This window comes from Vulpes lagopus, chromosome 6 (assembly GCF_018345385.1).
Source record: "Vulpes lagopus strain Blue_001 chromosome 6, ASM1834538v1, whole genome shotgun sequence".
Lineage (NCBI taxonomy): Eukaryota > Metazoa > Chordata > Mammalia > Carnivora > Canidae > Vulpes > Vulpes lagopus.
Genome location: NC_054829.1, coordinates 8,885,095 through 8,895,398, shown reverse-complemented (window position 1 = coordinate 8,895,398; position 10,304 = coordinate 8,885,095). Strand labels below are relative to the sequence as shown.

The following is a 10,304-nucleotide window of genomic DNA, read 5'->3' as shown; positions in this document are numbered from 1 at the left end:
ATAGGAGGGAAGTAGAGTGTTGGTCTTAGGGAGACACCCCTGGCCCGGGTGCAGAGCCTGGAGTAGGGACTGGCCCGGGATGCAGGGAGGGGCCTTTCCACCCTCTGTGGCTCAACGTCCTGGTCCTGAACTGGCCCAGCTCCTGCTGCCCCTGCCCTAGGGTCTGCCTGTGCCTGCCCCCTGTGTTGAGCTGCCTCCCCCACCCCTGGGTGGGCTAGCCGCTTGTTGCCCGCCCCCCACCTGTAGCCCAGCCCACCCACCGGCCCCGCCCAGAGGGAATGGCCCCATTTAAGGCCGCCGAACACCAGGAGGCCTCACTTGTGTCTCTAGCCCCGCATGGGATGAAGTCTTGCCATGGCCTCCGGGCCTTTTCCGTGCCTTGGGTTGCCCCCACACCGTCTGTGGGCTCTGAGGCCTGGCGTCTACGAGGACGAGAGGGGACGGACCTGGGTGATCGTGGTGGTGCGGCTCAGTCCCTCCTGGAGAGCTCAGGGCAGGGCCCCCCGCCATCATGCGGTGAGTTGACGGGCATGGGGGTGGGGGGTGGGAGGACTGCGCATGGACCTCAGCCTGGATGCACCTGTCACATTCAGTGATAGGGCCCCGGACAGAGGTGAGAGGAGGCTATTCCACTTGTTCTGAAAAACTCAGCCCATGCAGGGTCCAAGCACAGTGATGTCCATGCCTGATGCAGTCCCAGGAGGTCTTACCTGGAGGGGCCAGCGTCATGAGCTTATCTGCAGGAGAAGATGCGGCCCTCACTGGGAGGCTGAGGGGAAGGTAGGTCAGAGCCCAATCCTGCCCTCAGTACATGCTGGGAAGGCTTCACAGATGGGGCAGCTATTCAGCTGGGCCCTGCAGCATAAGTAAGAGTTTTCCAGGACTGCACAGGAGGCTTTGCTACCTAGAGGCAGCAGGTGAGCCAATAGGGTAAAAGAAACGTTGGCATCCAGTTCCTTATCTGTGAAACAGGAATAATACAACTCTGTGGCAGGTGAGTCACAGACGCAGCTCCCCAGCTGAAAAGACTTGGAAGTGTTTGACAGATAACAACTCCTGGAATCCCACTTGGGAAACAGATTCCGGATTCCTTCAGAAACTAGGGTGGAGTCTAAGACCCTTTAGGATTTGAAAGCTCCTCAGGTGGTAAAGATAATCACTCCGGTCAGAAACAATGGCCACAGGTGGGGGGGTTTAGATCCATCTTAGAGGGGTACAATAAATACCTCTGTGTAATATAGTAAAAGCTTGTCAAGGTATTGAAAATGTCATTATAAACTATTTGCTGACATTTTAAACGATACAAAACATTCTAGCAATCTTCAAAGAGATAATCCAGAAAATTTTTGGTGGAGAACACAAAGTATTTCCCACACCTGCACGAAATAAAGCTTGCAAAAAATTCTGGGCAAAGTATTTTGGTAGGTTTTTTAACTGGATTCAAATAATGTAGCTACGGATGCAGTGTGGGAACCTGGAGAATGAGCATTTCCCTCTATTTAAAATAATTACTACTTAGTAGCAGATCTGTATTTTCATATATAATCTTAGGATGGGAAGCAGCTTTCTGAGCCTGACCTAATATATAAGGCCCAGCAAATATTCTGTAAAGGGTCTAATAGTAAATATTTTCAGCTTTGCAGGCCCAAAGGACCCTATAGTGACTGGCTGACTCTGCCTTGTCATGCAAAACCAGCCAAAGACAATATGTAAAGGAATGAGCATTTGCCTACAATAAAGCTTTATTTACCAAAAGAGCTGGCCAGCCAGATTCAGCCCACACTTGGCTGATACCTGATCTAAAGCCAGAATCTAAAGGGAAAGAGATTTTGCTGTGTAATTAAAAAGCCTTTCCTCTGTAAAATGAGCCCATAACAAAGTTAAGACAACAAATTGAGAAAAATTATTTGCCATATGTATGATTGATGAAAGACTAGGATCCTTACCTCTTAAAGATGCTCATCACAAAGAAAAGACAAATACTCAGATAAAAAAAATGCCATAAGGAGCTTTCCATTTTGTTGCATAACAAAGGGAGCTTTGATTATAGTTGATGGTGGTTTCCCCCACTCACTTTTATACCTTTCTGTATTGGCCACATTTCATTTTATTGTATTTATTATGTTTGTAATAAGTATGTGAAGGCCAGAATCAAAACTACAATATACTGGGGATCCCTGGGTGGCCCAGGGCATGATCCTAGAGACCCGGGACCAAGTCCTGCGTTGGGCTCCCTGCATGGAGCCTGCTTCTCCCTCTGCCTATGTCTCTGCCTGCCTCTCTCTCTCTCTCTCTCTCTCTCTCTCTCTCTCTGTGTCTCACAAATGGATAAATAAAATCTTAAAAAAAAAACTACAATATATTTTGGGAGGAAACCCATCACTCCCAGGACCTAAGGTATACAGGTACTTTATTTTTTACAAAGAAGATTAAAAATCTCTAGAAATGGCTAGGACAGAGAGGCCCAAGGCATAATCTGTGCAGGTGGAATGTTGCTGATGGGTGGGAAGAGTGGCTACCTTTTCAGGGGTACAGTGGGGGTAAGGTGGGATGCATATCAGTGGGAGGGCCATACTTGGGGGAGCTGGGAGAGAATCAGTCATCCCAGGTCTAGACTAGACCCCCAAGAGATGGTGGGTCTGAGACTCTGAAAACATTCACATCTGAAGGGGCAGCTCCCCAGCGGGCCAGGCATCCAGGATGTTGTGTGTTTGCATGCAGCCCAACTTTCATGGGAAGCCTGTCCCTGATGTGCTGCCTCCTCTCTGGTCCCTGCAGCATGAACCCAGCATCACAGTCCACATATGGCAGATGCCAGTGCACCCCCAGGTGCCCATGCTCCCCAGCGAGCTGACCCTCTCCCAGCTGCCCTTCACATGGCAGCTCCACCCTGGAGGAAGGTACAGAGCAATGGATTCCAGACTCTGGGAAATAGAGGACCACGGCCAGGCAAGTGTGTGGTGGTCCCAGGAGAGGGTGATGAGGAGCAGGTGCTGACGGCATGTGTGCAAAGCAGGACAAGGGATGGAGGGGCTGGGCTACTGAACTCCATACACCTGGGTTCCCATCTCCTTTGGGTGGATGGATATGCATTTCCTAGGGGCTCTGACTGCTGCCCCCTCTCCTGCAGGTTGACTCCACAGAGCAGCTGATCCTGACACAGCTGCCACCGGGGAATGACTGACGATGGAGAGCCGCTCACAGGCTGGTATGGCAGGGTCTGTGTCTAGCAGTGTGGAGGTCACACAAAAGTAGAGGGTCCTCCCCTCTTTACAGGGAGACGATACCAACTTCCTTTCCCTCCTGCTGTTCCCTGAGCTATTCTCACACAGCCACCCCATCAGCCCCCTTGGATGTGATTTTCACTGTGCATGAGAGCTCACCAAGTCCTAGTCATCATTTACTCTTTGCAAGAATTCTGTAAGGTGTATGTATCAACATCCCACTTGACAGATGAGAAAGCTGAGGCTCTGTGGGTTGGAAGGATTGCCCCAAGACGTGGAGCCCAGACATAGTAGCAGTCCTGCTCACATCCGAGGAGGTCTGACCCTGGCACTAGGGTTCCACAAGTCGAATCACTGGCAGTGGTCTTCGAGGACCATGCATCCATCTGCAGATGCCTTCTCCCCGACACTGACCAGGGCAGGGCCCAGTGCGCTTGGGGGACTTGAGCTAGGGTCTGCCCTCCCACCCCTTTGTCCTGCTTGGAGTAGGTGCCATGTTCCTCCATGGTGCTCTGTCTCCTTTTGCCTTCTCCCGGGTCTCGCTGGCCCTATGGGTCCTCCTGAGGATCTTCATACACCTACTCTTCTGTTTGCACACCCAGCATAGCCTCTGTGGTGGGGGGCGGGACAGGGGGAGGAGGCAGCGGGGCCCTTGCCAACTCTGCTTTCTTGTTGTTCTCAGGAGTCCTGCTGTACTCGGCTCTGCACTCAGAGTGACCTGCCTAGATGGGCCCCATCTGAGTGCTGGGCCCAGTTCCCCTGCTGGCCGCAAGCCAGGGTTTCTTTTTCCCTTTGGTGTCCCTGATCCCGATCTTCTGAGTACCCATCCCCAGATCCCTTCCAAGGCCCCCAGACCCTGCTCCAGCCAGACCCCTGGCCTCCAGTACAGCCCGTGATCAAAACTTGTCATTGGCCTGCACCACATAAGGCAGGGAGTGGGTCACTTTAAGAGATGGCCTCAGAGGGAACCAGGTCTGGATTTGGGACTCTGATGGGCATCAGTTCTGCTGACCTGCTGGCCAGGAGGAGATGGAGTGCTGGGCAGGCTGTCTGCTCTGGAGTCCCAGGCAGCCTGCCTGCATCAGGGGGGTGCGGTGGTGGCACGGGTGGACTTGGCCTGTGGTTCTCCTGCTGCTTCCATCCTTCAGCTTCTCGATGTGATGCTGGTCTGTGAAGGTTCCTCCAGGAACTGGTTAATTAAACTTTACTGCTTGTGGTCAACTCTTGTGCTGAATCAGTTTATTTTAAACTGGCTCTTAGTGTAGAAAAGCAGTGGTACTTAAGCTGGCACTTAAGGTTGAAGGTAAATTTTAATGACCCATCGAGAGTTTTCCACCCTGGGAGGAAGTTGTGATTGGCCCACTTCAGGAGCAGGACGCCAGGGGAAGGGAGGCAGGGGAGCCTCCTCTGGGGGCTCTGTGTGAAGCCTGGTGAGGGCACATAAGCCTGGCAGGAGCTGGGGGAGAGCCCTGTCTTGTGTCCAGATGACCCTTCCCCTGCGTGTCTTCATAGGATGGCAGAGGGAAGGGTCTGGAGCACCAGGCAGAGTCCGAGCTGCTAACCAGGACCACAAGGGAAAAAGAGGGCAGTGTGGATGCAGGGCAGGGTGACAGTTTAGTGGTGGGAAGAGGGGGGGCAGTCCCTCCCTTATACCAGTCATGAGAAGAAATCACCAGTGGATTAAAGTCCTAATCTGAAGAAAGTGCAGGAAAATGTGTTTGTGATCTTGGGGTACGAGAAGCCTTAAGACACAGAAAACCAAAGATAGGGACGCCTGGGTGGCTCAGCGGTTGAGCGTCTGCCTTTGGCTCAGGTCATAATCCTGGGGTCCTGGGATTGAGTCCCGTATTGGGCTCCCTGCAAGGAGCCTGCTTCTTCCTCTGCCTGTGTCTCTGCCTCTCTCTGTGTGTCTCTCATGAAAAAATTTTAAAAAATTATTTAAATTCAACATACCATACCAAAAGGCAAGGTGGAGGAGGCTGGGACTGTATACCTAAGCCCTAGAATGTAGAATGGAGAGAGAACTTCTAGAAATCTTCAAGAAAAGAGGGCAATTGCCAGGAACTAGCAACTTAGAGAAGAGGATGTTGGAGGGAAGAGGCTCAGGTTTCAGGACTCAGAAATCTGCAACCTACAGAATGGGAGAAGATTTTTGCAAATGACGTATCAGATAAAGGGCTAGTATCCAGGATCTGTAAAGAACTTATTTTTTTTAATAAATTAATTTTTATTGGTGTTCAATTTACCAACATACAGAAAGACACCCAGTGCTCATCCTGTCAAGTGCCCCCATCAGTGCCCATCACCCATTCCCCCCCACCCTCCGCCTTCCTCCCCTTCCACCACCCCTAGTTCGTTTCCCCGAGTTAGGAGTCTTTATGTTCTGTCTCCCTTCCTGATATTTCCCACACATTTCTTCTCCCTTCCCTTATATTCCCTTTCACTATTATTTATATTCCCCAAATGAATGAGAACATACACTGTTTGTCCTTCTCCGATTGACTTACTTCACTCACCATCATACCCTCCAGGTCCATCCACGTCGAAGCAAATGGTGGGTATTTGTCGTTTCTAATGGCTGAGTAATATTCCATTGTATACATAGACCACATCTTCTTTATCCATTCTTCTTTCGATGGACACCGAGGCTCCTTCCACAGTTTGGCTATTGTGGACATTGCTGCTAGAAACATCGGGGTGCAGGTGTCCCGGCATTTCATTGCATCTGAGTCTTTGGGGTAAATCCCCAACAGTGCAGTTGCTGGGTCGAAGGGCAGGTCTATTTTTAACTCTTTGAGGAACCTCCACACAGTTTTCCAGAGTGGCTGCACCAGTTCACATTCCCACCAACAGTGCAGGAGGGTTCCCTTTTCTCCGCATCCTCTCCAACATCTGTTGTTTCCTGCCTTGTTAATTTTCCCCATTCTCACTAAACTCAACAGCAGAGAAACAAACAATCCAATCATGAAATGGGCAAAAGACATGAACAGAAATCTCACAGAGGAAGACATGGACATGGCCAACACGCACATGAGGAAATGCTCCGCATCATTTGCCATCAAGGAAACACAAATCAAAACCACAATGAGATACCACCTCACACCAGTGAGAATGGGGAAAATTAAGGCAGGAAACCACAGATGTTGGAGAGGATGCGGAGAAAGGGGAACCCTCCTGCACTGTTGGTGGGAATGTGAACTGGTGCAGCCACTCTGGAAAACTGTGTGGAGGTTCCTCAAAGAGTCAAAAATAGATCTGCCCTACGACCCAGCAATTGCACTGCTGGGGATTTACCCCAAAGACTCAGATGCAATGAAACGCCCGGACACCTGCACCCCGATGTTTCTAGCAGCAATGGCCACAATAGCCAAACTGTGGAAGGAGCCTCGGTGTCCATCGAAAGATGAATGGATAAAGAAGCTGTGGTCTATGTATACAATGGAATATTCCTCAGCCATTAGAAATGACAAATACCCACCATTTGCTTCGACGTGGATGGAACTGGAGGGTATTATGCTGAGTGAGATAAGTCAATTGGAGAAGGACAAACATTATATGTTCTCATTCATTTGGGGAATATAATAGTGAAAGGGAATATAAGGGAAGGGAGAAGAAATGTGTGGGAAATATCAGGAAGGGAGACAGAACATGAAGACTCCTAACTCTGGGAAACGAACTAGGGGTGGTGGAAGGGGAGGAGGGCGGGGGGTGGGGGGGGAATGGGTGATGGGCACTGATGGGGGCACTTGACGGGATGAGCACTGGGTGTTATTCTGTATGTTGGAAAATTGAACACCAATAAAAATAAATTTATTATTAAAAAAAAAAGGGAGACAGAACATGAGAGACTCCTAACTCTGGGAAACAAACAAGGGGTAGTGGAAGGGGAGGTGGGCAGGGGGTGCAGGTGACTGGGTGACGGACACTGAGGGGGGCACTTGATGGGATGAGCACTGGGTGTTATGCTATATGTTGGCAATTTGAACTCCAATAAAAACAAAACAAAAAAAACCAACAAAAAATAAGTCTGTATCCTTGGTGTTGGTGGAAGTAAAGGCTTGATGGGATTGTATGGTGGGTGTGTCAATTGTTACAGCCACTTTGGAGGTTTGGGGACAATTCATAAGATGGCACATGGGGCCTTACGTGGAGTGCCTCCCTACAGCAGGGTTGCCGAGCTCCGTGCTGTGGACATTTGGGACCAGGTAATTCCTAACCACGAGGAGCCACCCTGAGCATGGCAGGGTGCTTGGCAAGCAGCATCCCTAGTCTCTACCCACTAGGTGCCAGTGGCACCCTCTCTGCCCCTTCTAAGTTTTGACAACAGAAAAAGTATTTCCAGGAAATGCCAACTGTCCCCTGGCAGGGGATGGTGCTGGCGTGTGGAATATTGCCCCAGATGAGAACCACTGCCCAAGAAAATCGCTTGCCTGTGTGCAAGTCAGGAGAGGTCAGGACAGCTGGGGTGACAACTGGGGTCCACCGAGGAACGGTTGAATGAAAGGAGACCCCGTGAGCAGAGATTGGGCTGAGCCCCTTCCAATCAAAGGCTTCTGTGACCTGAGAAATAGGCTCTATGGAAAGCCCCCCTGCCCTCAGCATGCTCTCCCCTCCCACTGGCCTGAGACAGGGCCCAGGGAGGGTGTAGCCCGCATCCCGCATCCCAGTCACAAACCAGGAATGACCGCATGATGATACACAGGGCAAGAGTTAGGAAGCTGTCCTTTTAGTTGAGTGGCAAGTTTACAGAGCCAGGGACAGCAGGGAAAGCAGGCAGGCCGGGGTGGGGGGCGCTCTCCTGGACACCCGGTGTGTGTGTGATCCAGGGCAGGGGACTCAGCCTCCATACCGTCACCTCTCCTACTTGGCAGCCATGAGAATGAGTGTAACGATCAAGAAATACACACACCTCTTGGGTGCCAGGCAGGCTGGTTTTGGGTGCCAGCTCTTTACAGATGCCCATGAGTGCCAGCTGTCCAGTCCCTGGACGCACCAAGCCACTAGTCTCGTGGGTAGCTGGGCTTGGGGACAGCCTCTCCTCCCGAGAAACAGGGCCTCCAGTTGCCCCCTGCAGGAAGTCTCCAGTGTCAGGTTGGGGTGGCTCTGCCGCTTGCGTCCCAGGGCCTGCTTGTCCTATGGCATTGGGAGGCTCCCTGTGCGCAGGCTGGTCCCTGGGGATGCGCCATTGGGATCTGCCGCCTTCTGGGCACCGCCCGTGGTCTGCATGCCCGCACGGCCCCCACTGCACTGCCACATGTGTTCTGTGCCTGTGACGGCTTCACCTGAACTCCCATTGCCTGCTGTGCCAAGGGTCCCCTGTGACCCCCTTTGCAGTTTCTGTCTGGGTGTTCTGTCCTTGGCATCTGGTGTGGGCTCAGCTTGCCCTGGCACCTGGTGGTGCCACACGGGATATGGTGGTGGCTCATAGATGCTCCAAGAGCCCTCGCCCCACCTCGCCGTACTGTGCCTTTTGCTTTGGCTAGGCCCCCAAAATCACTGCTCTGAATTCAGGAAGGGGGGAAGTGGGCCTGTTTGATTTTTCTCCTCCCTCCCTCCTTCACTCTGTCCACACTTCTCCTTTCCACCCCAGTTCTGAAGCAGGAGGAGCAGCAGGCTCTCCTTTTGCCTCCCCGAGGCCTTTGGGCTCAGTTGTTGATACCCTTAAGGACAAGAAGAGAGGGGTACCTGGTGGCTCGGTGGTTGATCATCTGCCTTTGGCACAGGTCACAATCCCCTGGGCTTGAGTCCCATATCAGTTTCCCTGCATGGAGTCCACTTCTCCCTCTGCCTGTGTCTCTGCCTCTTTCTCTATGTCTCTCATGAATAAAAAAAAAAAAAAAAAAAAAAAGGACCAGAAGAGAAATCTGGAAATCTTTTCACAGGATGGCAGCCTGGCTGGCAAGGGTGCTGTCCTGCCCAGTCCAGCTGCAAATGTCAAAAGCCTCTGATCCCGCCCTGCTTCCTCTTCCTCGGAATAAAGACCGAGCCTGTCCTTTCTGCTGGGATGTGACGTCTAAGCTGGTCCAGGACAGAGGCTTGAGCAGGAGAGAGCAAAGAGAAAAGGACATCAAAATGTTTAAATCATTCCCAGTGCATACCCAGGGTTGCCACAACGTGCTTACGCATGTGAGCTGGAGGTCATCCTGTGGCCTCCTTTGTCTTCTGGTTTCTAAATGTTTGCTCCAGGTGGACGGGGTGTGCATGTGTGGTGTGGCCTCCTCAAAGGCTGAACCTAAAAATTCATGACGGTTGGCTTCAGGGTACGGTGAGAAACCCTGCCTCAGCTCCACCTAACAGGTGCTGAAGACTTAAGACCAGTGACCAGGGACTGTGTCATGATTTCTAATGAGGAACACAGGAAAGGTTGTCCAAGAAGATAGGGAAAATTAAGTTTTTTGTAGAGAATTATGGGTGGCACACAGGTGGTTTAATTATTTCACCTGGGAACCTTGGGGCCACCCCACATGGTGAAATCAGTGGCCACAAGCACGGTAAGCGTCCCTCCTCTGGGTCAGAACCAGGGCCAGTGTTCGAAACTCTGCACTCCCCATGTGGCCGGGGCCCTGGTCAATGGCAACAGATGTGGGTCACACATCCCTGGAAGTCTGCATCCCAGGTGAGCCCAGCCCTGCTCTTTCCAGTTGGTGTCACCCACTAGACATCTTCCTCCATGGGATCCAGCTCTCTTCTCCACGACAGCTCTGTCTGAACCATATCACTCATTTGTGTATTTGTTTTTCCTCAAGTATGGGAGCTTCCTGAGGGCCTTTGGCCAGGTTCTACAAACATTTACAGGACCTCAACATTGTGCCAGGCCCAAAGCCGGGTGTCAGGGGAAGGGAGGTGAGTAGGAATTGGCCCCTACCTTCTCGGGGCTCAATCTGATCACAGAGCCAGAGGCTGTGATCAGGACTGGATGCAACTGAGGCCAAAGTGCAGCAAGAGAGGGGGGTTGTCATTGCACCCGGGGGATCCAGGGAGGCTCCATGGAGGAAGAACCAGGGTAGAAGGATCCTCATCTTCACATGACACACGGCCATCTTCGCAGCACTTTATGCTCAGACTATAAATGAAATACAC

General features: G+C 51.6%; 1 protein-coding gene across 1 annotated transcript; it reads left to right on the top strand.

Annotated features, from left to right (window-relative positions):
- The first annotated feature begins 354 nt into the window (after positions 1 to 354).
- Positions 355 to 3,184, top strand: TCL1B (TCL1 family AKT coactivator B). The gene is made up of 3 exons (XM_041759167.1): positions 355 to 516; positions 2,779 to 2,949; positions 3,131 to 3,184. Exons 1-3 carry the CDS (start codon positions 355 to 357, stop codon positions 3,182 to 3,184), a joined length of 387 nt encoding a protein of 128 aa, XP_041615101.1.
- The last annotated feature ends 7,120 nt before the right edge of the window (positions 3,185 to 10,304 follow it).

Excerpts from the sequence above, each read along its gene's own strand:
- TCL1B (XM_041759167.1), top strand. The coding sequence starts at position 355 with ATGGCCTCCGGGCCTTTTCCGTGCCTTGGGTTGCCCCCACACCGTCTG. Across the intron at positions 517-2,778 it reads GGGCCCCCCGCCATCATGCG|CATGAACCCAGCATCACAGT; the intron begins GTGAGTTGACGG and ends TGGTCCCTGCAG. Across the intron at positions 2,950-3,130 it reads AAATAGAGGACCACGGCCAG|GTTGACTCCACAGAGCAGCT; the intron begins GCAAGTGTGTGG and ends CCTCTCCTGCAG.